The 27,561-nt window shown below is 57.6% G+C and overlaps 1 protein-coding gene across 8 annotated transcripts; it reads left to right on the plus strand.

The window, feature by feature from the left end:
• The first annotated feature begins 2,201 nt into the window (after positions 1-2,201).
• Positions 2,202-26,202, plus strand: Mgat3 (beta-1,4-mannosyl-glycoprotein 4-beta-N-acetylglucosaminyltransferase). 8 transcript variants are annotated; one of them, XM_090328740.1, is made up of 4 exons: positions 18,115-18,185; positions 18,727-18,828; positions 19,238-19,386; positions 24,412-26,202. In XM_090328740.1, exon 4 carries the CDS (start codon positions 24,413-24,415, stop codon positions 26,021-26,023), a length of 1,611 nt encoding a protein of 536 aa, XP_090184866.1. In that variant the 5' UTR covers positions 18,115-18,185; positions 18,727-18,828; positions 19,238-19,386; position 24,412; the 3' UTR covers positions 26,024-26,202. The 8 variants fall into 8 exon arrangements, with proteins under 8 accessions (XP_090184868.1, XP_090184866.1, XP_090184864.1 ...); XM_090328736.1 differs by lacking the exon at positions 19,238-19,386 and adding an exon at positions 18,310-18,415 and having other exon boundaries at positions 18,126-18,185; XM_090328739.1 differs by lacking the exon at positions 18,115-18,185 and adding an exon at positions 18,372-18,446.
• The last annotated feature ends 1,359 nt before the right edge of the window (positions 26,203-27,561 follow it).

Below are 27,561 nucleotides of genomic sequence, written 5' to 3' on the forward strand. Positions count from 1 at the left end.
TATTTCAGGATGTGTGGAAATGGCACGAAATTTAAATTTTAGTGTCCCAAAATAAAGTTTTATTGAAACACGGCCCCGCTCATTCTTTTACAAATCGTCTGTGGTTGATTTTATGATACAATGGCAGAGTTGTGACGGAGACTGTAGGGCTGGCAAAATATAAAATAATTGCACTGTGGCCCTTACACGAAGCCGTTTGTCCACCCTTGGCTTCACTTAGAAGTCTCCAAGGAGAGGAAAGCTGGGTGGAGGGCGTGCAAGGGGTGAAGTGGGATTAGAGGAAAGGGTAAATCTGGTTAAAGTAAAGGTCTAGGGCTCAGGGCCTCTCCTAGAGAACATTTTTCAGTGGAGACCAGACTATGGAATATGAAAGATTGTTAAAAAAAATCCCAGTGGTAGAGAATAGAAGGTTCTGCCTCCATCCTTCCTGGGTCCTCTTCATCTTAGTCTGGGGGTGGGGCGGGATCGAGTTAAACACAGCAGACAGACTTGATTGAGAACTCCCTTTCAGATCAGCAGACCCCAGTGTCTCCGCAGGTCCTCGCTGATTGGTTATCCGCTGCCTCATTTGCATAGGAGCGACCAATTAGAACACAGCCCAGGTTTTAAAACCCTTAGACTGAAGGCAAAAGACAGATTACACAATGGGCTGGGAGACCTGAAGCCCAGAGCCGCCCAGGCCTTGAAGGCGAGGGTCCTCTGGGTGGTCCTTCACACTCACTCTTCATCTCTCCGGACTTGAGTTTCTGAGACAGGAATCTAAGAAGGAGCTGGGCATGGGTGAATCACACCTGACATCCCAGCTTCTCAGGAGGCTGAGGGATCTGAGGACCCAATTAACCAATAAAGATCTGGCCCAAGTGGTAAAGCACCAGACTCAGTGAGACTATGAGGGCCCAGTACCCGCATACACACAAGGAATCGAAGACGCCTAAGGTGCCAGCTCTGGCAGGGGCGCTAGAGCACTGGCAGGCGTTGTCTGCTGCTGAGCTGACTGGCACCCTGGACCTGCTATGGCGCTGCAACCCTGTGGTTGAGAGCTGCTGTGGATGGGGAAGGGCTGCAATGGGAACTGGCTGGCTCTGCCTGCAGGGAGCAACCTCAGAAGAGCATTCCATCTCGAGGGGGCAGGGCCTGCTTGTGTTCTGAATTTAAACTGAGATGAAGGGGTTAGCACAAGAGGGTGACCTGCGGAGGTGAATGTTGGGGAAAGGCTACTGGAGGAGGATGGAAGATGGGCTTCTGGTGCAGGAAAACCAGCCCCGGTGGGCAGGGACTCAACCTGGGAGATTCCCCCAAGCACTTGGCCGCACCTGCGTTGATGGCCCAGGCTGCCTCTGAAACTGACCACCGTGGACTGACCTGGAACTGCAGGAAGGGCCAGAAGAAACGCTTCCAAGCCAAGGAGCAGAGAGGAATGAGTTCAGGTGAGTGAGGCTGCCAGGCCTGAGGGCCCCGGGCAGGTGTCTCAGGCCTCACCCGGACAGAGCAGTAGGATGTGGATTCTGGCCCTGGCACGGGTGAAGAGGGCCGGAAGGGCACAGGCTGGGGGACAGGACAGTGGCGGCTTTGTCACCCTCACCAGACCCACCGACGTGAGCACACGCCTTGCACCCAGCACGCCCCACGGGCGCGGCCGGACAGCTGCGTGTACACTTGGGCCCCGCGGCCTCTCCCACCGCTCCCCCGGGCTCACAGCCGCGGCTGTGTCCACGCGCGCAGTCTCGGCACGGACCTGCAAGCGCAGGCTCCAGCCTCGGAACGCACTGCACCGCTCGGAGCGCGTCCACGCACACGCGGAGCGGGACCCGCGGCCCCACGCGCGCACCGCGCCTCGCCGCGCCCGGCCCGCTCCGCCCCCGCCGCGCGCACCCCGGCACAGGACGCACGGTCACGGGCGGGGCGCGCGCACTCACACCGCCCCACGGAGCCGAGCACCGGCGGGAGGCGCGAAGGCTGCGGCCGGGGCGCCCGGGGCCCGGCGCGGCGGCGGGGGAGGGGAAGGGGCTGCGCGGGGCGGGGCGGGGGCGGGGCGGGGGCCGGCGGGCGCGGAGCGCGGAGCGGGGCGGGGGCCGGCACCTCGGCGCGCAGCGCTCGGCCTCGCCGCCGCGCCCCCCCGCCCCCCGCCCGCCGCGCCCCCGCCGCCGCCCCGAGGCGCAGCCGAAGCGGCCGCGCGGGGCCTGCGGGACGGGGTGAAGGTGGGGTGCGGGGCCAGGATCGGGCCGGGCCGGAGCCGCGCCGCCTGCGATGCCGGGCGCCCGCCGCAGCCGCTGCCGCCGGAGCCCGGGATGGGGCGAGAGGCTGCGGCGGACGCCAGCATCTCCCCGCCGGGGCCCCCGGGGGCCGCGGAGCCGCCGCCGCCGCTGCTGCTGAGATCCAGCGGGCGATGGGTGAGTCGACCCCGGCGCGCCAGGACCCGCGCCCCGGGCCTCGCCTCGGGCCCCGCACGCGCGCGCGCGCCCCCGGCCCCTCCGGGCGCGCGATCCCCGGGCGGGGGCCGCTCCGCCCGCGCCCTCCCCCAGCGGGCCGCGGCGCCCGGCTCGCGGCGCCCCCCCCAGCCCCGCTTTGTGCGCCGGGCCCCCTCCCGCCCCGGCCCGCGCTCCCCACCCCGACCCCGGGCTGCGGCGGCGGCCGAGGCCCAGGCGCGGGCCGGGGGCCGGGAGGGTGCGGGGGCTGGGACTGGAGCTGCCCGTGGGGGCCCGGCGGAGGCGAGTGGCGAGGGAACCCCCACCTTTCCCCGGGGAAGGGCACCCGCTCTGTGCCCTGCACTGCCCAGGGTGGAGGAGGGATCCTGGCGGGGGGAGGGCGCTATGCATATCGACAAATAGTGAGTTCTGGAGCCGGGGGTGGGGTGGGGAGCGGGCGGGGGCAGGGCTGGGGCGCAGCCAGGGAGGACGCCCAGGAGGGGTGCGGACGGGACCCCAGTGGGGTCCACCTTCCTCCCTGGGCCATCGTCAGTCCAGATCCACCTCCATGGCGAGCGGAGGGCATTGATGTGTCTGGGAAGCGCAGTTTTTCAAAGTCCAGGCACTGGGCCAAGCTCGCGGATGGTGGGGAGAGCGAGATTAACTCCCCCTCCCCCACGGGGGGCTGACAACGCGGGGTTAGTGCTGCCCAGAAGGAAGGGGTAGACAGGCAGGAGTCCTGAGAAAGTTAGCAAGAGGGGGGCTCCCAGAGAGAGAGACAGACAGACAGGCAGGCAGGCAGGCAGACAGACAGACAGGCAGACAGACAGACAGACAGACAGACAGACAGGCAGGCAGGCAGATAGACAGGCAGGCAGGCAGACAGGCAGGCAGGCAGACAGACAGGCAGGCAGGCAGACAGGCAGACAGGCAGACAGACAGGCAGGCAGATAGACAGGCAGGCAGACAGGCAGACAGACAGACAGACAGGCAGGCAGACAGACAGGCAGGCAGGCAGGCAGGCAGACAGACAGACAGGGAAGAGAGGTTGACAGGGAGGCAGGGAGAAGGATTGGTGTGACCGGGTCCTGAGGTGGGGCTCCTGGTGTGTGGTCAGCTGGATGAGGCTCTGTCTGTGGAAGAAGTGAGCCCTGAGGGGCGGCACGTGCAGGAGAAGGGACAAGGCACCTAGGAAACTGGCCCTGGCTCCTGAGCCAGCAGGGAGCTGTCCTGAGGCAGAGCTGGGGTGAGCAGAGCCCCATAGCCATCGGTTGGAGGCTCTGTCCAGGTGCAGGTGCCCAGAGCTGCTTGGTGGACCTCAGTTGTCTATACCGCCTGCTGGGATCCCTAAGCCGTCTCTCCCTGCTGAGCCTCAGTTTCTCCCTCTGTCCAATAAGGAGAAATGGTTTCCAGGATTTTGGAGACAAGGCATGGGGGCAGCCTGGCACCTGAGTGGTGTGGGAACTCGCTGGATGCTGCGTTGGTATTATTACTGCAAAACGAGGGCATCCGTGCCAGCTGGCAGCCAGGCCAGCTTCTCCGGGAGTGCAGGTGGTAGGTAGTCCATGGGGATCACACTGGGGCTGAGGCCTGGGGACAGTGTCTGCTTTTTTTTTTTTCTTCCTGTAATTTCCGGGGGGGGGAATAGGGGGGAATCGGTTAGCCCAGAGGAGGGACTGGCTACAGGGTCATCTGCAGACATGACTTCTCTTGACCCTGTCTGTGGACAGCTACTATTTTCTGTTCCCTCTCCTGGGCGAGAGATTTTAGGGTAGGCTACTCTCTGTGTTCCCTGAGGCTGAAGTCTCTTTGTTTCCACTACATGATGCACACACACACACACACACACACACACACACACACACCCTTCCTACCAGCTACCTCTAGCCCATGGGCTCCCTTCTAGAAGTTGGCTCAGACGCGCAGTCCTTCGGGGAAACAGTGTGCTCACGGGAAAGGAATTGTGCTGCGTTGAGGAGACCCCTGGCCTGCTCTGAGGAGGTTAGGATCTCTTTGGGCAACAGCGTCCACGGGGCATGGTTGGTCCACCCAGCCCGTGCTGGCTAGGACAGGGAGTATCCCTGGGATGCAGATTCCAGATCTGTCGACCTGAGGACCGCCTGGCGACTACTGCCTCTCAGCCTGTCCCCTTATCTCTAACCTGGAGACGCTGCACACTGTTAGCATAGAACAGCTTGGCACCATTTCGGTGGGGCATGTACCGCTCTTGCCTCGGGAGCCTCCTCACCCTTGCCTCCTAGGAGGAGGCACAGCCTGTCTCAACAGATGGGTTGTTTGCATTCCTGTTGACTGTGACCCTGTGGCTCAGGGGCCTGCCTTTCTGTGTCATTGCTTGGGCAGGGGCCCAGTGGTATGTTGGCATCTGGCTTGCTGGGAAAAATGAAATCCCTGCTGAGGAGGGGTGGCCAATTCCTGCGATGTAAATCTTTCCACCAGTGGCTTAACTGGAATCTCATCACGGAAGGTGAAACAGGCCAGCATCCAGGAGGCACTTAATAATGGTGGTTGAATGAGGGGGAAGGGACCCAGAGACTGTAGGTTGCTTGGATAGACTCGGGGGCAGCTACCAGGTGCTGCTGTAGGTACCGGCGGTGTTGGGCACTCAAGGATTGGAGGCCAGAGGGCCCGCACCCTTCTGAAACTGCTTTGTGATAAAGGAGGAAGAAGCAGAGAATGTGGTATCTTTCTCGCCCCACACAACCACCTCAGACATCCTTCAGCTTGCCTCGCTTCTATTGTAGGCTCACTTCCTCTGCAGGCTTCCTCGGCTTTGGCCTCACCTTGGGTTTTGTGTAGAAAAGCCCAACTGGGCCTCTTGCATTCACCTGACAGAGTTCTGACACGCAGTCTAAGCAGATGTGGTCCTAAACTTTAGCTTCTTTTCCTTGGTTCATGTTTCTCCTTCTACTTGAATATGGTTTGCTTTGCTTCCGTGATGCCAGCGCTCCATGCCGGATCAGACAGACTCTCTCCCTCTGCTTTTGCCACGGATCAGACAGACTCTCTCCCTCTGCTTTTGCCATGCCCTGCCACTCTGCCGATGTATTCAAGTCTCCCAGGAAAGTATTAATAGCTGCCATGTACCATGTCGCTCCAGTAACCCCTGGCAGAGGTACCCCGAAAGTCCCCTCTGCAGAGGCCATGGCCTGCTCAGCTGGAGCTCAGTGAGTCCTGGTCCCCTGGCGGAGACCCACAGAGCACATCCTGTTTCTTTGGCATGTTCTTACATGTACCCATCAGACTGTCAGCGCCAGACAGATGGAGTAGGCCCTCGGTAAATACGTGAATGAATGAACAATTGAGTGAATGATGGGCTGGGAAGGTGGCTTACTGGTAGCCCTGGGTTTGATTCCTCAGTAGCACTTGAACAGAAAAAGCCAAAAGTGTCGCTGTAGTTTCAAGTGGTAGAATGCTAACCTTGAGTCAGAGAAGCTCAGGGACAGTGTACAGGCCGTGAGTTCAAACCCCAAGACTGGCAAAATAAAACAAATGAGTGCATGAACGCCTCTTGGCCCAGGCTCTCTTGTCCTGCCCTGCCCCCCCTCCTTTTCTCCATCCTCAGTGGAGGAGGTCACCCCTCCAAAGGGAGGTCGAGCAGGGGTTATGGCTCCACTTCCCAGAAGCAGACAAAGAGGCTTTGGGACTGTGGTGGAGCCGCCATGGTTGGGAGCAGGTCCTGGGCATGAGGTCAGCGGGGGGCCCCGTGCGCTGAACCCGGGGTATTAACAGGACTCTAAAAATACTCTTCCTGGTGCTGCTGCCTGGAGTGGAAATCTCTCTGTCGGCTCACACTTATTTTCATCTTTCCTATAAAAATAAAATGGGAACAATAGAAATCATTCATACACTAATTGCCCTGTTGTTTTATGAACTTGGAGTGTATTTAGCTCAACACTTTGGTTCCCACTAAAGTGGAGAGAGGGGACAAAGCCAAGGTAGACTCGGGGGCCTAGCAATTCCCAGTCCTCGTAGGCTGAGAGTTTTCTAGGAGTAGCCCAGGACCCGGAATTGGGGGCCAGGGCGGGAGGAATAACTGGAATGGGCTCAAAGTTTCTGGCTGGCAGATACCCCAATGGATGGCTTTCTGGGTGACATCTTCTAAGTCCTAATGCCTCACTGCTGCGTGTCAAGCACTTAGGATATGTTGGACAGGGACCAAGCACTTTGTACGCATTATTCCAGTGACAGTTCATAACTTCTGGCGTAGACATGCCATGGTTCCACTGGCAGCGTGGGGTTGCCTGGAATTGAGGGTTCACAACCAGGAAGTGACAGGGCTGGGCTTGGACTCAATTTGAAAGACCCAGAACCTGTCAGGGCTGCCTGTCTGGGCCTCCCTGGTCAGCTGACATGTCCCTTTTCCCTGTGGGTCCTGGGAGGGCCTTCTTGGAGGCAGCAGCATCTCCCAGCTTCCTTGTTTGCCTCCTTTCTACCCTCTCGCTCTTATTTAGACGCCTGTCCTGGAGTGTGAACACAGGGCATTGACACTGTCCTTTTGCTTTTTCACTCAAGACCAATGCCCTGCCACTTGATCCACAGCTCTGTTTTCATCTCTTTGGTGGTTAATTGGAGATAAGAGTCTCACAGAATTTTCTGCCCGGGCTGGCTTCAAGCCTTGATCCTCAGATCTAGCTAGGATTACAGGCGTAAGCTACCAGTGCCTGGCTACCTCCATCTCTCCTGACTGGCCTGACACTGTCCAGGCCCTGCTCAGCTTCATCTGGGCAATGTGGGAGAAGTATATCTTTTCCAGCCCCACTTAGCCCCAAGCAGCAGAGCTCAGCATGGCAGGAGTTTTTCCCTCCTCTGCCTCCTTCTCTTCTCTCCTCCTCATCTTTTTTTTTTTGCCAGTCCTGGGCTTGAGCTCAGGGCTTGAGCACTGTCCTTGGACTTTCTCAAGGCTAGAGCTCTACCACTTGAGCCTCAGCACCACTTCCGGCTTTTTGCTATGTATGTGGTACCGAGGAATCGAACCTGGGTCTTCATGCATGCTAGGCAGGCACTCTACCACTAGGCCAAACTCCCGGCCCCTTCCTCATCTTTTTTTTTTTTTTTTTTGTAAACACAATGATGGGTAGAATGGGCCTTAGGTTTGCCACTTGCCATAGTTTTAATAACACTATCCTGGAGAGCCACAACCCACCAAAAAAAAAAAGAAAAAAGAAAAGAAAAAGGAACTTGCAAAGCCTCAAGAAGTCCAGGTTGTCTCTTTTTTTTTTTTTTTTTGCCAGTCGTGGGCTTGAGCTCAGAGCCTGAACACTGTCCTTGGACTTTCTCAAGGCTAGAGCTCTACCACTTGAGCCTCCGCACCACTTCCGGCTTTTTTCTATGTATGTGGTACCGAGGAATCGAACCTGGGTCTTCATGCATGCTAGGCAAGCACTTTAACCACTAGGCCAAACTCCCGGTCCCCCAGGTTGTCTCTTAAGACCCCTGGCCCTGCTGCCTGTTTTGGCCTCTGTTTCTAGCCAGCCAGGCTGTCCCCATATCCTCCACCCTCGTTGCTCTTAACTCACACGATGCCTCTTGGAGGCTGGTCTTGGCCCAGGCATGTGTCCCGGAACGTGCCTCCTGTTCTGGGTGTATGGTGGTGAGAGAACCATGGTGGGCTTCCCCCAGGAAGTGGGCTCTGAGGGGAGCAGCAGATGATGGAAAGGGTTGGGTGTCCAGGCTGGCACACAGAAAACACTCAGTAAATATTTGTCAAATGCTGAATGCAAGCGTGGCAGGTGAAGGCCATTTCCGGAATTGATATAACTTGCTTAGTTTGGGTAAAAGATTAAGAAGAAACCCTCCCCATCTCCACCCAGGACTGTGGGGAAAACAAACACACACACGCACACATATGTTTTTTTCTTTTTCTTTTTTTGGGGGGCAGGGAGGGAAAGGTCAGTTGTGGGGCTTGAACTCTGAGCCTGGGAGCTGTCCCTGAGCCCTTCAGCTCAAGGCTACTGCTTTACCCTTGAGCCACAGGACCACTTCTACTTTTCTCATGATTATTTGGAGATAAGAGTTTCACTGAGGGGCCGGGAGTTTGGCCTAGTGGTAGATGCTTGCCTAGCATGCACGAAGACCCGGGTTCGATTCCTCGGTACCCCATGCATAGAAAAAAAAAGCTGGAAGTGGTGCTGAGGCTCAAGTGGTAGAGCTCTAGCCTTGAGAAAGTCCAAGAACAAGGCTCAGGCCCTGAGCTCAAGCCCAGGACTGGCAAAAAAAAAAAAAGAGAGTCTCACTGACTTTTGTCCCTGGGCTGGCTTTGAGCCTTGATCCTCAGATCTCAGCCTCCTGAGTAGCTAGGATTACAGGCCTGAGCTACTGTGACAGCATTTTCCTTTTTTGGTTTGTTGTGGGGCTGAACTTAGGGCCTGGGCGCTGTCTCTGGGCTTTTCTGCTTAAGGGTAGTGCTCTACCATTTTGAGCCACAGCTCCACTTGAAGTTTTCTGGTGGTTGATTGGAGGCAAGAATCTCATGGACTTTCCTGCCTGGCATGGTTTCAAACCATCCTCAAATCTCAGCCTCCTGAGTTTCTTGGATTACAGGTGTGAGCCACCAGCACGTGGTAACATATTTATGTCACTAAAAGGGTCAAGATGCTGGGTTGCATCCCCAGACACCCCCCCCCATTGCGCCCTGAAACTCAGGCCCTTGTAAATGCCAGCCAGGCAAGCTCTCCACTACCTTCCTGTATGAGCTCATTCTAGCAGAATAAATCTCAGAGTAAATCTCATTTACTGTGTGGATACTTGAGCCCAGGCTGGGGATGTGACTTGTGCTTCTCACTCAGGCAGGCAGAGGTTGTAGAGGACAGAGCCTGGCTAATGGGCTGGTGAGTGGATGAGTTGGTGATACCCTGCAGTGGACAAAGCATCTTATGTAGGAATTCACTTCAGTTACTCAGTTGTGGGCAGCGGGGGCACTGCCTTTTCATGGGTTCCAACTTCCGGGCTTAGAAACTATGTGAGGGCTGTGTGTCTGCATTGAGTGAGTGGGGAGAGGGGCCCCTCCACGCAGGCTGATCAGGGGGTACCGTCAAGCAGGGCTTGAGTATATCTAATGTATATTAGTTGTTTGTCTCTAGGCAGAGCCAGGCCCACACTGGAGGTCTGGAGCTGGCTGGTGTGTGGTTAGGGCCTGTCTAAAATGTTTACTGTTGACTTAGGTCTTGGGAAGGGCCAAGCTAGTCTTCAGTGTGGACACAGAGGGCTGGGGAATGCGGTGGCCTGGCCAGAGTAACAGCACACACACACACCTAGCAGGCTAAGGGCCAAGCTTAGGAGACTTCAGGGAAGCCTGGCAGGGGTTACCCTGTGTAGAATGCCTGTCAGGGACCTGCTTTGCACCGTGGGGTGGTCCATCCCCAGGTTCCTACCATGGGGGAGGGTTGGTGTGTGTCACGTAGGTAGGGCCATAACTCCAGAATACCAGGCTGATATCACATTGGCCTTTTTTTTTTTTTCCCCAGTCCTTGGCCTTGAACCCAGAGCCCGGGCACTATCCACTTGAGCCACAGCACCACTTCTGGCTTTTTTCTGTATATGGGGTCCTGAGGAATCCAACCCAGGTCTCCGTGCATGCTAGGTGAGCACTCTGCCACGAGGCTGCACTCCCAGCCCTATCCCCTTGGCCTTGAGCAGGTGCTGTTCCTTTGTTCAGAGCACCCTTCCCTCCTTTTCTGGGTGGGGCTGGTTGTGCCACCTCCAAGAAGCCACTCCAAGGGTGGCCAGGCAGGCCCCCACTGCCTGAGGCCTCTGCTCACCCAGTGGGCCCTCTGTGGTCAGGGCAGGACCTGGAAGGAAGCACCAGAGAACCCATAGCACCATCGGGCCAGGACCACTTGGGAGGAGGCGTGGGGCAGCCCAGGCCGCTGTGCTGTTCCGGGTCTCCATAGCATAAGGGAGAAATGGGTCACATCAGCTGGCAACTCCAGGCTCCCTGCCCGTGTTGCACATGGAACCGCAAGGGCTGGGGGGCTTGCCTGAGGGCTGTGGAGAGACTGATGAGTTCTGGGGTGAGGCATGGTGGGGGAGCTCTGGGTTTGTGTGACTGTATCTCCAAGTCAGGACATTGTTCCACTGTCCCAGCTGAAGTCTGGGGTGGAGAAGGAGCAAGGAGGAAAGTCCCGGGCTCGACGCTGCCATCCTCTACAGTGGAGAAGGCAAGGCTGGATAAGGAAGAGGTGTTCTTAGGAAATTCATGGCGGTGTTTCATTTTAGCAAAGAGGGCCACGCGATGGAGAAGATGGGAGAACCAGAGCCGTGGGTGACACTGGCCTGGGCCTTTTGCTGTGTTTCTCAGTTTTATTTATTATTATTATTAGTAGTAGTAGTAGTATTTTGTGGGGGGGGTCATGGGGCTTGAACTCAGCCTGGACGCTGTCCCTGAGCTCTTCAGCTCAAGGCTGCCACCCTACCCTTGAGCCAAGCCCCACTTCCCATTTTCTAGAGGTTCATTGGAGATAAGAGTCTCAGGTCCTTTTGTGCCTGGCTTTGAACCTTGATCCTCAGATCTCAGCCTCCTGAGTAGCTGGGATTACAGAGTGAGCCACTGTGCTGGCTTTTATATTTATTTATTTTTATCTTTTATGGGGCTTGAAGTTGGGGCTAAGGTGAGTAGTTACATGGACATTTCTGCCCTGGCTGGCTTTGAACCGTGATCCCCAGATCTCAGCCTCCTGAGTAGCTAGGTTGCAGGCGTGAGCCCCAGAGCCTGGCACTGTGAACAGTGTGAGGATGCAGCCCACCCTGGGCTGTGGGAGGAGGAGATCACACCTGAAAGACTTCCCTTCAGTGGCTCGGCCTGGTTGTCCGCTGGAATGCCAGGCCTGGGGCTGAACAGAAATGCAGGGTCTGCGGGAGAGTAATTGGGGAGGAGAGAAGAGAAAGGGCGCATTGTTTCCGCTTCCTGCAGGCGGCTCTCCAGGTGCCCAGAGCTCCAGAGCCAGCCCCCCATGCTGCTGCTTGAAGACCCAAGTTCATTGTGAGACTCACGTTCCCAGCTGTGGGCCAGGCAGCTCCCTGAGCACCTGCAATCCAGGAGGATGCTACCCTGCCCTTCATTCCTGGTGACGCCCCCCCGTGTCTCCCCCTTTTCCGCAAAGGCTGAAGACATTTCCTGTTCCTTCCTCCCTCCCCGCAGTCTCCTGGGACAAACTCTTAGGGACCTGAGGAGCCCCAGGTGGCATGGAAGTGGGGTCAGGACCCAGAGAAACTTTGCTGAGCCCCAGATCAGGCCTGCAGCTGGCCAGCTCTGTCGAAAGCTGCAGAGGGGGCTCAGAAAGGGACACTGAGTCACAACACTCCACATTTCAGAACCTCCTTTGTGTCCACCTGTGTTTGGGGGTGGGAACGTAGGTCTCTGGCAGGCTGGGAGGAGGGTGCAGGTGTGGAGAGGGAGAGAATACACAGGAACTCTGAGCCTCCTAGCTTGTCTGAACTTTATCTCCCAGGTCACTGGGTCCAAGAGGGACGGCAGGGCCTGGATTTGACTCTGCTCCTGGAGAGCTGGCCTGGAGCCCCTCGGGGCCTGCGGCCGCTGGCGCTGGTGAGCACTGCGGGTGGGTGAACCAGCCAGGGGCGCAGGATCCAGGAGGTCCAGGCAGTGGGATGGGCAGGCTGGGTGATGCCGAGGCATTGGGCAGGGGAACCTGGCTTCCTTGGGGGCTGGCTGGCGGCTCACGTCACTGACTGGGCCAAGAAGGAACGCTGGGTGAGCCTGCCTACCAGGCACAGGTCACAGGCTATCTGCTTGGGTGGTTAGAACAGCGGCCCAGCATGCTTTGTGTCTTATTAGAAGCAAAGGTGGCAGAGAGGCTAGGGCTGGACCCGCTGGCCTCTGAAGCGCCCCCCACTCCCGTCCCCTGCCTCGCGGGGCTCCACAGCTCATAGCTTGTCTCTGTCAGCCACCCCTGGACCAGAAAGGCTGCCAGGAGACAGGGGAGGGTGGGGCGTGCCCTCCTTCCCTTCCCCCAGCCTTCTGGGCTGGAGATGGCGCTGAAGTGGTTCTTTGTACATTGTCCCTGGAGGATGAGGAGCCAGCGCGGGAGGGGCTGGCACCACCGGCTGCAGCTTGACTGCTGGGGGCAGCGCCCAGCCTTGGCAGGAAGGAGCCCCAGCCTCTAAAGTCAGCTGCCCATCCGCACCAGGACGCTGGCTGCTGCCATTGCTGCTCTGTGTAGGACCCCCCCCCCCAATCTCCGATCCACAGATGGTGGAAACTGAGGCAGGCCGAGCTAGCCTGGGCCCTGGCTCTGGGATTGCCCGCTCGTTCTCCAGACTGGGCAGGGTGACTTGTTCGGGTCTCCCCAGGGTGGGGGTTTGTGAGGATTAAAGGGTAAGTTGGGGGCTTAGCTCTGGGCTCTTCTTCTAATAGGAAGGTGTTAATCATTAATCTTTAGCCTAAGTAACAGGAGTGCCTCACCCTCCCCGCTGCCCTGGTCTCTGGCCCATTGTTCCTCATAGTCCACACCCAGCCCTGCTCCTGCTGCTGTCCCTACCAGCCTCCCCCTGCAGAGCTGGGGCCCTTGGGATCCTGCCCTGTCAGCTCTCCCCACTGGTAGATACCATCCCATCCCATGGGCACAGACACTGGGGCATAGAGGGGTAGAGAGGCCTGCTCTTCCAGGATATGTGCTGCATTGTTTACTGTGTGCCTACCTGACACTGATGTTTACTGTTTTCCGGACTCTAGGACTGGGAACTGGTACTCATAGCTGATGGGCAAGAGGTTAGAAAGCCCAGGGCACCTGAGCAGGCTGGGGTGGGGTTCCCAGGGAGAGTCGTTGGAGGCAAAGATTAACTTGAGGTAGTGCAGGATGGGGTGAATGAGAGCCTATACGTGGGGCATCATGTGCAAAGGCACTGTGGCCATGGCATGAGGACTCAGAGCTGGGCTGAGCCTCTTAGAAGAATACCACAACGTGTGTCTTGTTAGGAGTCTCCTGGGTTTGTGCAGTGGGGGCCTAGTCTGCTCTCACACACAGAGAGAGCCAAACGCACCTGCAATGAAGCCGAGGGCACTGGGCTGCTTGTGAGAAAAGTAGTATGCCCACCCCCACTGTGTTTCTCTTCGTTCTTCTACCTGACCCCTCAGTTTCTATCCACAGCCCCCCAAGAACGTCCCGTAGCTGCTCAAAAGTTGGAGCACAGTTATCAGAGGCAGTGGGGTGAGGCCCAGGGAAGACAGACCTATGGTTCAAAGGTGCTCAGCCTTGATAGCACTTGACTCAGAAAGGTGGGTGCTGCCAGGCCCCCCCAGCACCTGGCTGGCGGCTCTGGGAGGGTGGAGCCACCTCTCCCTGTGAGGTGCCCAGCTGGGAGAGGTGGAGCCTGAGCACCAGCCCAGAGGAAAGGAAGGCTGGCATTGGGCCGGGCCAAGGTCAGTGCCTATATAGGCACCTGACTGACACCTGGCTCAGCCGGGGAAACCCGGGAGGAGACAGCTGCCACCACACCAGAAAAGCCCAATGCCCATGCGGTGGCAGGTACCTGTGATGGTGGGGTGGGTGGCGGGGGCCGGGATGGCACAGCTGGACAGCCTCGGGGTAGGGGGAGAGGAGCAGTCATTTGCAGGCAGAGCCCAGACTTGTGCTTTGACTCTGTGAGCCTCCGTGTCTCCAGGCGGCGCAGCCATATGGGAGGCTGGGGTCCGGATGGAGCACAGCACGAGATGCCGGGCGGACGTGCTCCAGCGGGGCTCAGGGTGGGCTCCGGGGTCCCCTCCCGTCTCTCCCCTCGTGGAGAGGGGGTAGCTTCGGCTCTGGTGTTTGGACAGCTGTGGGCTGTGGGCTGTGGTCAGGCCAGGCAAGCAAACAGAAACTTGTGAGATGCAGCAACTGAACCAGGGAGAGATAATGAGGAAGGAAAAGCGGATGTGGGTGAGGAGGGCTGCCCAGGGCAGGTGGGCAGCGGGAGCAGCTGGGGCAGGGTCCCCCAGGGGCTCCCGGAGCGCAGGCTGCGCCCCGGAGTCTTCCCAACTTTTTAGCACGTTGGAACTCTGTCACTCCACACCACGCTGCTGGTGGAGTGACCACTGTCCAGGGTATTGGCGTGGGGCAGGCAGGGGTGAGGAGGGCTGGGCAGGGCTGAGAAAGGCGGCCCCCATGGTGTTATGCCCTTCAGGGCACATTGTGAAATGTGGCTTTAGTGCCATGCAGCTGTTGATAGTGTGGCTGAAGTGACAGACTGTCTGCCTCGGAAGTGTGAAGTCCTGAGTTCAAGCCCCAGTATTGCCAAAAGGGAGGGGGGGGGTAATGGCTGTGAATCCCGTGCTTCTGCCAGCCAGCTGTGTGCCTTAGGAAAGTGTTTCGGCCTCTGTGCCTGTGAGGAGAAGTGAAGGAACAGGACCCAGATGTGGTGGCAGAGGCTTAAGTAAGAGGACCTTGATCTAAGGCTGGCCCCAGGCAGTAAAATACCAAAGCAAGGGAGGGCTCCCAATGTGGCTCTGGTGGCAGAGCATATGCCATTCAAGCGGGAGGCTCTGAGTTTAAAACTCTAGTGTGGCAAGGAAGGAAGGGATAGAGGGAGGGAGGGAGGGGGGAGCGAGAGAGAGAGAGAATAAAAGAAAAGAACCGAAGGAAAGAAATCCAAGTTGTTTTGAGGCGGGGGGGGGGGGGATAATGGAGGCTCTGTTCCTGTTCCTGGAGGAATGTTCTGTGCACAAGACTCCCCAAACCTGTCCACCTTGCCCTGGTCAGAGGTTTAGCTGCCACACAGGTGGTGACAGGGCCCCCCAGCCTCAGTGTGTAGACTGGTCTCCCACACGGCCCCCTGGCCGGCAGTGCTCTCCCTCTGGATCCCCAGCCTTGGTGCTCCTGGCCTGACCTGAGATTTTGGCTGAGATCCCCTCGGAAGGTCCCCTCGCATGCCTGGCATGTCTGTGGACCAAGTTCCACGTGGGCCCCATCTTTCCACCGCCCCTTGTTGCCAACCAGTCCCAGGCTCGAGGGCTGTGCACCTGTCCACTGAGCGAGGCAAGAGGCCATAGCCTCCACACCCTTCCTGCATGCAGGCAGCCTCAAACCCCCAGTGCCTCCCAGTTGTGCGTAAAGCAAGCCCACCATGTGTGTGCCCTGCCGGACGAGACGGCCCCCTGTCTCCTGGCACTCTGGACCGGCTGCCTCCTCACACCCCTTTGTACTGCTGAGTGGGCTTGAACAAGAGCCCATCCCACCCCCACCCCCCCATCGTGCTGCTCCCTTGGGTCAAGTTTGCACCCCCACTGCATGCCACGCGCATGTGAGGCGCTCAGGGCCCTGAGGGCCTTCTGAATGTGCCCAGTCCCCAGTGGCTCAGGTTGGTATCCTTCTGTGGGTATTCTGCTTCCTGACCAGTTTGTACCCTGACTTCTGTGCCTGGCCTGGCCACCCCAGGCCTCTGGGAAGTCAGAGACCTGGAATCTGCTCGCTGTGCGGCCTTGAGCGGGTCACTAGCCCACTCTGGCAGGGGTCTCAGAGCACAGCCACTTGTAATCTGGTTAGCCTGCGTTGGCCTGTGCTAGAAGATTCTGGGATGTGGAAATTCTCCACATCTCTGCCGCCCCTGGGTCTCGGGGGACCAGAAGCTGAGGTCCAGGGCAGGCCAGTAGCCAGTGTGAGGAGGGGGCGGGACCCAGCTTTGGGAGAAGCTTTCCCAGGCCCCTGCTAGCCCTGTCGTGGGAAAGTTCTGAGGCAGTGGCCATTTGGCTGAGCCAGGATGCAGCTGGCGGGGGAGGAGGGAGGTGTGTGAGGGGTCCTCTAGTGGGTAGGTGATGGACTGGGGTGTTCAAGGGCCCTGCTCTGGAGCCCACACACACCAGAAAGCAGGGGACCTCGTGGGGCCCAGGTATCTGCCTGGGTAGAACAAGAACTGCCTCTCTTCTCTGGACTTGGTTTTTGTTTTTCCCTCTCTCTCTGTTGGTTGGCCATGGGGCTTGAACTCAGGGCCTGAGCACTATCCCTTAGCTTTTTCTCCCACAGCTGGTGCTCTATCACTTGAGCAACAGCTCCACTATGGCTTTTGGTTGGAGATAAGTCTCATAAATTTTTCTGCTTGGGCTGGCTTCAAACTTTAGTCTTTAGACCTAAGCCTCCTGAACAGCGAACAGTACAGTGTGAGTCTTAAGCTCAACCAGTGAACAGGATTTTTTTTTTTTTTTTTGCCAGTCCTGGGCTTGAGCTCAGGGCCTGAGCACTGTCCTTGGACTTTCTCAAGGGTAGAGCTCTACCTCTTGAGCCTCAGCACCACTTCTGGCTTTTTTCTATATGTGGTACCGAGGAATCGAACCTGGGTCTTCATGCATGCTAGGCAAGCACCTTAACCACTAGGCCAAACTCCTGGCCCCCCCCCCTTTTTTTTTTGTCCTGGAGCTTGAACTCTAGGCCTGGGTTCTGTCACCGATCTCTTCAGCTCAAGGCTACTGTTTTACCCCTTGAGCCACAGCACCACTTCCCCCCCACTTTTTTTTTAGTGATTAATTGTAGATAAGAGTTTCAGTCTTTAGTGATCCTCAGATCTCAGCCTCCTGAGTAGCTAGGATTACAGGCGTGAGCCACCATGCCTGGCTTTGGCCGGTCTTTTAACAGAGCCAGCCAGGCCCAGGGCAGGTGGGGCAGAGCCATCTGCATTTGGTTGTCAAGCAGGAAGTCCAGACAGAAGGGCAAGGTAAAAAGGAGCATTTCCAGGGCATCTACCAGTGTCAGGCTTGTTGCCGATGTTACTTAGATTCCACGCTCGTTCAGGTCTCCCACAGGACTGAGAAAGAGGGAGAGTCATTCTCCTAGTTTGAGAAGCCTGAGGCTCAGAGAGGTGAAGCCACATGCCTGAGGGCACACAGGAAGTCACCAAGCTGAGATGCCAAGCCAGTCTTCCAGGAGCAGCCGGTGCCAGTGTTTCCTGAACATCTACTGTGCGCCTGGACAAAGCTTCTTAGCCATCTGTGCAGGTTAACAAAAGGGGAAACTGAGGGAAGGAAAGCAGGATCCAGGGCATTGTTTTGGGTCCTCGTGGTCCCTGGCTGGCCCTGTGTCTCTGGAGTTGGCTGGACATGACAGGGGCACTGCCTGCTCCATCCTCGGAAGTGGGCAGAGCCCTCAGGTGGCCTGGCTGGAGGTCAGTGGAGGGCAGACTTCAATGCAGAGCTAATATGTCCTTCCAGGGAGGTGACCCAGTTCCTGGCCCATACACAGAGGTGTTCTTGGGGCCAGTTCCTGCCCAGCAGTGGAGACCAAGACTGAGCTGGGAACCCCCGGTTTCCCCACACCCATACCCTAAGGGTGCCTGGGGCACCTCCTTAGTGTGGGACTGTCAGCTGCCGTCAGTGGTGGTGGCTGGCCCCTTTCAACGGGAGCAGTTAAGTGTCCCAGAGCTAAGGACCTCGGAGGGGGTGGCTGGTGGGGAAAGAGGCCGTTGGGTGTCAGTCAGGCTGGAGGAGGCCGGCAGGCATCCGGGTAAGGGCCGCAGAAGGCTGCCCCAGAACCCCGGGGAGTGCCTGCAGGCTCAGGACCTTGGAGAGCACCATGCCACCTCCTGTCAACCCAGGTGAGGCTGTGACGATTGCAGAGCTGTTCTCTGCTTCCCTGGCCCTGCAGTCCCGCACCTGGCTGGACTTCACCTGGGCCTGACTCTGAGGTCATGGCTGGGTCATTGTGATGGATAATTTGGGCATCACCTTGCTAGATCAGGGCCAGGCAGTCATGTTTTGTCACAGCAAGCAGAGGAGGGGGTTTCTGGAGGTGGGGGTGCACTGAGTGGGTGCACTGAGTGGGAAAACTGCAGTCAACATGGGTGAGCACTGCCCACTCCAGGGGGGCCCCAGAGAGAACAGAAGTGGTGGAGGAAGGGTGAATTCCTCTGCCAAAGTTGGGATAACACAGCTCCGGGCCTTACCCCAGCCACCCCTGGCTTGCAGGCTTCCAACCGGAGACTGAGAGTTACACCATCGGCTTTCCTGGGTCTGAGGCCTTTGGGTTTGGACTGAGCCACACAGCGGCCACCCAGGGCTCTGCTGGCACTTGGTACATCTGGGACTTCTCAGTCTCCATGATTGTGAGCCAGCTTCCTTAATCTTATTTGTCTGCTACTGATCTGTCTGTCAGAACACCCTGATAGGGCTGTGGGGCCCAGGCTCATCTGATTCCTTCTTTACCCCAAGGGACAGGGCCTGGGGAAGAGCAGGGAGAGGTGGGAGGAGGGTAGAAAATCTTCCTGGCCTGGCCACAGGCCATAGCTCCCTGCCATCTTAGCCTGGCCTGGGCCTCTCATGTCAAGGGTGGTCAGGAAAATGGAGGAGAAAGGAAAGAAACAGACCAGACTCGATCTCCCACAGGCAAGGACTGTTAATTGAGATAGAGCAGCGAGGGACACACAACCTTCCCGCAGGCTTACAGACTGCGTCCGAGCTGGGACAGGAGCCATTAGGTCAAGGCAGGTAGGCGGCTTTTCACTTAGGCCCACCATGGAATGTTTACAGCCAGGCTTAGATAGATTGCCCTGCTGGAATGAGCTGTATGCACCTAGAACACAGCGTAGGTGGGGTGGGGTGGGGGGTGTCGATCCTACAAGAGTCACCTGGCTTCCTGGAAGCTCTTGGACATCCCGCCTCTGCCTTTACACCCTCAAGAAGGAGACCCTGGGGTTGGAGTCATGGCACCAGCCAGTGAGCAAAAGTTCAAGTCTGATTTTAGACCAAACAAAACAGAAACAACAGGAGAGTCAGGTCCCTGGGAACAGGGTGCAACTTAGGCCGGCCTGGCAGCTGGTGGACGGGATGGGGTCACCCAGCAATCTCAGACTCCCCTTTTCTAGGTGCTATTTCCTAGCTTTCCCCTGTCTTCCAGACTCCATTGTGCTCCTTGTTACTGGGGTAAGACTGCAGCTCACTTCTGTGCCTCTGCGCCTCACCTGAAGATGTCCACTCACCTCTGCCAGGATAGGGGCCAACAGCAGAACAGGAAAAAGGAGCTGTAACATTTATTGAATACTTACTGTGAGTTGTAGCATTTATTGAGCACTTACTTGGATCCTGGAACTCTGTGTAAGGTTTTATTAAACTACTGAGAAAACCACTCTAGGGAGGAGAAGTGCCAGGCTCCCGTGGTGCAGAACGGCCAGTGAACACTCGTTCTCTCCAGCCCCTAGTAGAGGATAATTCGCACCAGATTGCCCACTCAGCCCACGCACTGGCATGCTGGTGTCCTCCCGAAAGCCCTCAGGGACAGAGCTGGCTGTGACTGTGACTCCCGGTCGTACCCGGTAAGGTGCTGGCGCAGAGAGCGGCACTCAGGGTGTCCTTGTGGCTGAAGGAGAGGTGCAGGCAAGGTGAGCGCAGATCGGAGATGAGCTGCATACCCTCCTTTACCGTGGGCTCCCTGGGGACCCCTGTCACCCACTTGGGGCGAACCTGGCAGATGGATGACCAGGAGAACTTGTCACAGACTGGAATCCCCTGTCAGTCAGGGACTCCATATGCTGCTGGCTAGTTATGCCTGGAGCTGTACCGCTATATTTCCCCTGTGGCTCAGTTTCCTCATCTATGAAATAGGGGTTATGGGGCAAACCTGCTTCTCAATGCAGGGGTTCAGGGGTCCCATAGCTTTAGTTCTAGCTGAGCTGCCTGCATGAACCCACGTCCTCACTCGGTTGCCATCACAGTGTCTTTGGAGAGGAATCTACGCATCTTCCCCAGCCTCAGTTTCCTCTTCTGTCAAATGCCCCCAGTGGCAGGGCTTTGTTCTGTAATGGAGAAGGCTAACGCAGGGCTGAAGGAGAGAAAACGGTTTGTTTGCGTGGATAAAAGTAGAACTGTGAGATTGTTTGAGAATGCTTTGGGAAGCAGAGTGGATCAGGAGAGAACAGATAGAAGGGTGTGGTTGATATATTGTATGCCTGCATTGAACCATTCTTCATTATTATTTTGTGGGTCTTGGCGCTTGAACTTGGCCTGGGCGTTGTCCCTGAGCTCAAGGGTGCTGCTTTCCCCTCCAGTCAAGCCCCCCTTCCTGTGTTCTAGTGGTTAATTGGGGATGAGTCTTTGACCCCCGATCCTCAGATCTCGGCCTCCTGGGTAGCTGGGTTACAGGCGTGGGCCACCGCGCCTGGCCGTGAAACCCTCATTACAGTGACATCCTTACTGTAGACAATGCATTATCTTTTCCTTCTTCTTTTTTTTTTTTGAAGGTCCAGAGGCTTGAACTCAGGGCCTGGGCACTCTCCTTGGACACATTTTGCTCAAGGATAGCGTTCTGCCACTTGAGCCACAGCACCATTTCCAGCTTTTTCTGTGTGTGTAGTATTGAGGAGTCAAACCCAGGGCTTCTTGCATGCTAGGCAAGCACTCTACCACTAGGCTATGCTCCAGGCCTGAACACACATTGTCTTTCTATCTATCCACCCTTCCACCCATCTATCCATCCATCTAGCTGAGGGCTGGGGTGTGGCTCAAGTAGCAGGGTGCCTGTGTAGCAAGTATGGAGTCCTGGATTCAAGCTATAATAGGAAAGGAAGAAGGAAGAGGAAGAGAGGGATAACATGGTTCCCAGGTGCTTTTTTTGTGTCTGGGGGGGGTCATAGGGCTTGAACTCTAGGCCTGGGTGCTGTCCCTGAGCTCTTCAGCTCAAGCCTACCATTTTACCCCTGGAGCCACAGCCCCGCTTCCCCTTTTCTAGTGATTAATTGGAGATAAGAGGAGTTGGGAGTTTGGCCTAGTGGTAGAGAGTGCTTGCCTAGCATGCATGAAGACCTGGGTTCGATTCCTTGTTACCACATACATAGAAAAAAGCCTGATCTAAGGATCAAGGTTCAAAGCCAGCCTGGGCACAAAAAGAACATGAGACTCATCTCCAATTAACCTCTAGAAAATGGGAAGTAGGGCTTGGCATATGGGTAGGGCCGTAACCTTGACCTGAAGAGTTCAGGGACAGCACCCAGGCCTAATTCAAGTCCCACAAAAAAAAAAAAAAAAAAGGAGGAGGAGGAGGAAGAGGAGGCCTGAAGTGGTGCTGTGGCTCAAGTGGTAGAGCCATAGCCTTGAGAAAGCCCAAGGTAGTGCTCAGGCGCTGAGCCCAAGCCCAGGACTGGCAAAAAAAAAAAAAGAGTCTCAAGGTCTTTAGTGCCCAGGCTGGCTTTGAACCGCGATCCTCAGATCTCAGCGTCCTGAGTAGCTAGGATTATAGGGGTGAGCCACCACGCCTAGCTTCCCAGGTGCTTTTGACTTGCTCTGGGCTGATCCCCATGTGCTTCTGACCTTCCTAATAGCCTGAGTGAGGAGGGAACATGCTTAGTTCCAGACTGAGGCCTTTGTCAGGGAGACATCTTCAGGAAGTGACCCCGTGAGTCAGATCCAGGCCCTGGTGAGCCGGGCCTTAGAGGGCCACAGATGGCCAGGTGTAACCAGATCTGGTAGCCAGCCTAGCCTGGAAGCCCTGGGGCAGCTAGGTCATTCTGACCTTAGTGGGTGGAGAGGGGCAGAGTACACTAGCAAAACGCACCCTGGCTTCCGTCAAATCCATGGGGTTTGTCTGTAGGACAAACCCAGGTCCTGTACTTCACAGCTCTGGGCCAACAAGGGCTGGGACTCTTAGGTGAGCCCTGCACAGCCAGGCCCAAGGAGAAACCACCTACTAGGAGGGTCTGGATTGGCTTGAAACCCCACAGACATTCAAGGAAGCCGCCATGTAGGCCTTGGACTGATGTGAGGCCTTTTACCTGGCCTCTGCCAGAGCAGGAAGTCCTATCTGCCTTCTTTGGGCCTGGTGCCTGCTCTCTCTGCTGGCCTGGCCTTCCCTAGACCAGTATTGTAATGCAGCACAGAGAAAGACCAGGAGACCCATTCTATTTCATTTTGTCAGTATGGGGCTTGAACTTGGGGCCTGGGTGCTGTCCCTGAGATCTTTCACTCAAGGTTAGTGCTCTACTACTTCTCCATTCCCAGTTTTTTTGGTGATTAATGGGAAATAAAGAGTCTCACAGACTTTCCTGCCTATGCTTTGAACCATGATCCTCGATCTCAGCCTCCTGAGTAGCTACAGTTGCAGGCTTGAGAAGGTCTGCAGTCCCTGATCCTGATGTTGTCCATAAAGTGAGGATGTAAGTCCTGGTCTAGACTTTGTCCTGAGTTGCTAGGATGTCAGGTGTGCCAGTGTCTGACTCTAAAAGGAACATTTTAAGGGAAGGAAGGGATATTGTAGGTGGGATACTGGCAGAGGCCAAAGGCCAGCTTTTGTGTATGTGGGGTTGTTTTTTGTTTTGCCCCAGCCTTTACTGTGCTGGCATTGTGACTTTACTTGCCCCAAGCAAGGTCTTTCACTAGAAAGGCCCATTCTATGGGTGCCTAGGTAGGAAGGGAGAAGCTGGGAATGTGGCTTAGTGGTAGAGTGCTGGCCTAGCATGCATGAAGCCCTAGGTTTGATTCCTCCATGCCACACATAGAGAAAAAAACCAGGAATGGTGCTTTGTGGGCTCATGTGGTAGAGTGCTAGCCTTGAGCAAAAGAATCTCAAGGACAGTGCCCAGGCCCTGAGTTCAAGCCCTGGGGGGAGCATGGCGGGGGGGAGGGGGGGAGACTGGGAAGTTACCTTCATTCCCCAGATAAATAAAGCTGCTCCTGAGATAAATATGACCTAGCTTGTTGGGGGGGGGGTGGTAGCTCAGTAATGGGGTGACCCTTTAGCATGCTTAAAGCCTTGGGTTTCCCTAGAACCAAAAGAACTACCCCATAAAATTGATGGTGACCCTCAGTACTGCCTTCTAACCTACAAATAGGCTAAAGAGAAAGCTTTACATCTCATCCACCTGCAATCTTAGCTATTTAGCAAGCTGAGATGTGAATATCAGGGTTGGAAGCCAGTCCTGTACAAATACATTAATGAGCAAAAAGCTGGAAGTGGAGGTGTGGCTCAAATGAGAGAGCACTAGCTGTGAGTGGAAAAAAAGCCAAGCAAGAATGAGGCCCTTAGTTCAAGCCCCGTATCAGCAAACAAAAGAAAAAGGAAGTGGTTGATGTTTTTCCAGTTTTTCCATTGACCAAGTCGGTTTTTCTTTTTTTTGGGGGGAGGAGGTGTTGGTCCTGTGGCTTGATTTCAGGGGCTGGGAGTAGCTTTCTTTTTTGCTCAAGGGAAGCACTCTACCACTTGAGCCATGGGTCTTCTGGGTTTCTTGGTGGTGGTTTGTGGATAATGGTCTAAAGGAGTTTTACCTCTCCAGCCTGGCATAAATTAAAGCTTAGAACTGAGCACAGGTGAACACCACACCATACTGATAACTAAAGAACCCTCTAAACTTATCAGAGATCGAGGGAAAACCTTGGACTTGGTATGAAATAATAAAACATTTACAGAGGGTCCAGGGGTTTGGCCTAGTGGTTAAAGTGCTTGCCTAGCATGCACGAAGACCCGGGTTCGATTCCTTGGTACAACATACATAGAAAAAAGCCAGAGGTGGTGCTGAGGCTCAAGTGGTAGAGCTCTAGCCTTGAGAAAGTCCAAGAACAGTGCTCAGGCCCTGAGCTCAAGCCCAGGACTGGCAAAAAAAAAAAAAAAAAAATTACAGAAAGCACAGCAACTAGCCTGGCCTCTGGCTCACGCCTGTCGCCCTGGCCTCTGGCTCACGCCTGTCATCCCGGCTACTCAGGAGGCTGAGATCTGAGGATCGAGGTTCAAAGCCAGCCTGGGCACAAAAGGACCTGAGACTCTGGCCTCCAGTGAACCTCTGGAAAGCCGGAGGTGGGGCCACCGCCCTCCCCTGGAGCTGAAGAGCTCGGGGCCCGCGCCCAGGCCCAGAGTTCAAGCCCCACGGCCTCGGAGCCTGGGGAAATGACACGCTGGTGTCCTTGTTAAAGGGTTGGACTGGGGTTTCCTGTGTCCTGGGCGCCGTCCCGGGCCCTGTCCCCTCGCGGGTCGCCCCTGCTGCCGGCTCTCTGCAGGTTCGCTGGCCCGGGCGGCCCCGGACCCCGCGCCCTCCTCCGGCGGGCTGGGGCGGGGCGGGCCCGCTGACGGTGCTCCTCCCTCCGCTGCAGGATGAAGATGAGACGGTACAAGCTCTTCCTCCTGTTCTGTATGGCCGGCCTGTGCCTCATCTCCTTCCTGCACTTCTTTAAGACTCTGTCGTACGTCACCTTCCCCCGCGAGCTGGCCTCCCTCAGCCCCAACCTCGTGTCCAGCTTCTTCTGGAACAATGCCCCGGTCACCCCGCAGGCCAGCCCGGAGCCGGGGGGCCCCGAGCTGCTGCGGACCCCTCTCTACTCGCACTCGCCCCTGCTGCAGCCGCTGCCCCCCAGCAAGGCGGCGGCGGCGGCGCCGGCCGCGGAGGAGCTGCACCGCGTGGACTTCGTGCTCCCCGAGGACACCACCGAGTACTTCGTGCGCACCAAGGCCGGGGGCGTCTGCTTCAAGCCCGGGACCAAGATGCTGGAGAGGCCGCCCGCGTCGTCGTCGTCGGGGCGGCCCGAGGAGAAGCCCGATGCGGGCGGCGGCGGGGCCCGCGGCTCCTCCGCGGCGGCCCGGCGGCGGCGGCGTCTCCCAGCCGAGCGCCCCGGCGGCCGAGGCAGCAGGCGCAAGTGGGTGGAGTGCGTGTGCCTGCCCGGGTGGCACGGGCCCAGCTGCGGGGTGCCCACCGTGGTGCAGTACTCCAACCTGCCCACCAAGGAGCGGCTGGTGCCGCGCGAGGTGCCGCGGAGGGTGATCAACGCCATCAACGTGAACCACGAGTTCGACCTGCTGGACGTGCGCTTCCACGAGCTGGGCGACGTGGTGGACGCCTTCGTGGTGTGCGAGTCCAACTTCACGGCGTACGGGGAGCCGCGGTCGCTCAAGTTCCGCGAGCTGCTGACCAACGGCACGTTCGAGTACATCCGCCACAAGGTGCTGTACGTGTTCCTCGACCACTTCCCGCCGGGCGGCCGGCAGGACGGCTGGATCGCCGACGACTACCTGCGCACCTTCCTCACGCAGGACGGCGTGCCGCGCCTGCGCAACCTGCGCCCCGACGACGTCTTCATCATCGACGACGCGGACGAGATCCCCGCGCGCGACGGCGTGCTCTTCCTCAAGCTCTTCGACGGCTGGACCGAGCCCTTCGCCTTCCACATGCGCAAGTCGCTGTACGGCTTCTTCTGGAAGCAGCCCGGCTCGCTGGAGGTGGTGTCGGGCTGCACGGTGGACATGCTGCGCGCCGTCTACGGCCTGGACGGCATCCGCCTGCGCCGCCGCCAGTACTACACCATGCCCAACTTCCGCCAGTACGAGAACCGCACCGGGCACATCCTGGTGCAGTGGTCGCTCGGCAGCCCGCTGCACTTCGCCGGCTGGCACTGCTCCTGGTGCTTCACCCCCGAGGGCATCTACTTCAAGCTCGTGTCCGCCCAGAACGGCGACTTCCCGCGCTGGGGCGACTACGAGGACAAGCGCGACCTCAACTACATCCGCGGCCTCATCCGCACCGGCGGCTGGTTCGACGGCACCCAGCAGGAGTACCCGCCCGCCGACCCCAGCGAGCACATGTACGCCCCCAAGTACCTGCTCAAGAACTACGACCAGTTCCGCTACCTGCTGGACAATCCCTACCGGGCGCCCCGGAACACGGCCCCGCCCGGGGCCCCCGGGGCCAGGCCGGACCGGGGCCTGGGCTAGCGGCCGGCCCGGGGCGGGCAGGGCCCCGCGCGCGCCCCCCCCACCCCCTCCGGCCCATCCCCAGCCCCGGTGCGGGGCGAGCCGGTGAGGTCTTGGGAATCAAGGTCAAGGGATCAAGTCTTTCGCTCGAAAAAGAAGGAAAAAAAAAATAATAAAAATCCTGCCAGGGAGAAGAGCAAGCCCTGCCGTCTGCACAGCCTGTGTGCCAGCCAGAGCGCTGCGCCTGCCTGGGCGCGAGGGCGAGGCGGGCGGGGCCTGGACGGGCAGGGGGCGGGGCCTGGCGGAGGGGGCGGGGCCCGGACAGGCAAGGGTATTGCGGAGGGGCGGGGCCGGGTGGAGGGGGCGGGGCCTGGCGGAGGGGCGGGGCCTGGACGGGCAGTGGGCAGTGCGGAGGGGGCGGGGCCCGCGGAGCCCCAGAGACACAGCTGGGAGGGAGCAGACACCAGCATGCGGATGAGAGGACACTGGGGGCCCGCCCTCCCTCAGCACCATCTAAGCTGATAGGCCCAGTCCGATGCCTCGAGCTTCCTTCTTTCTTTTTCTGTTGCCGTCCTGTGGGCTCTGCTCCGCAGCTTGCAGGGACTCCGGGAGTCCAGTTCTCAGGGTGGGAGGCCTGGGGGCTGGACGGACAGCCAGCATGTAGCTGTGGTAGGGGCATCTCGTGTGTTGGGAGATGGCTGAAGTCCCAGCATCCGCTCGCCTCCCCCTCCCCATCCCTGCCCCCTAGGCCCGTTGCTCCACACTCGCACCTCACTCTCCCCTAGGGAGTCACTCTACTCTGATGCCCATGCTTGGGCCCAGCTAGGAGCCGGGAAGGGGCCCCAGGCTCTCCTAGGCCCAGGAGGGACATAAGGCCAGTCATATATCGACCCACTCCTCGTAGTTTGTCTTGTGGGGCCAAGGGATGTGTTGGTTGGAGCAGTTTCTAAGCTGCTGTAAGAGACCCCAGGTGACAGTGGTTTGAGCAGGATTAGCGCGTATCTAATTTAATTGTTTAGAAGGACCAGAGCTAGTAAGGCAGTTCCACTTTGCTTCACACACACCTTCTAGTCCTGGCTGCAGAGTGGCTGTTCCGGCTCCCACCAGCACATGTGCATTCAAAAAACACAGACAGGCGAGGAAATGCACACCCCTTACTGTGAGAATGCCACTTTTGGTGGCTTCTGCTTGGTCAGGATTTAGTCACATGGTCACAGGTAGCTGCAAAGGCAGCTGGGACATGTAGTCTCCAGTTGATGCTGCCACGTTCCCAGCGTCGTCCTAAAAGATGCTAGGTATGGTACACACCTCTCGTCCTACCACTTGGAAGTCTGCAGCGGGAAGATCAGGAGTTTCAGGCTGACCACGGAAGAGGATGGATGTAGGGAACGGTAATGTCTCTTGGGAGGGGTAGAAATGGTGTTTTTTCTCCTTATTGTTCAGACTTTCTTGTTTCCCTCCCGTCTGCCTAGCGCTGGGGTGCCGGGGTGTGATGGGTGGGCAGCCTCTTTTTGAGGCCCCCACAGACTCGGCCCCTGGCACCAGTGTGCCGAGCTGCC

Source organism: Megascapheus bottae, chromosome 2 (genome assembly GCF_031878675.1).
Source record: "Megascapheus bottae isolate mThoBot1 chromosome 2, mThoBot2.hap1, whole genome shotgun sequence".
NCBI lineage: Eukaryota > Metazoa > Chordata > Mammalia > Rodentia > Geomyidae > Megascapheus > Megascapheus bottae.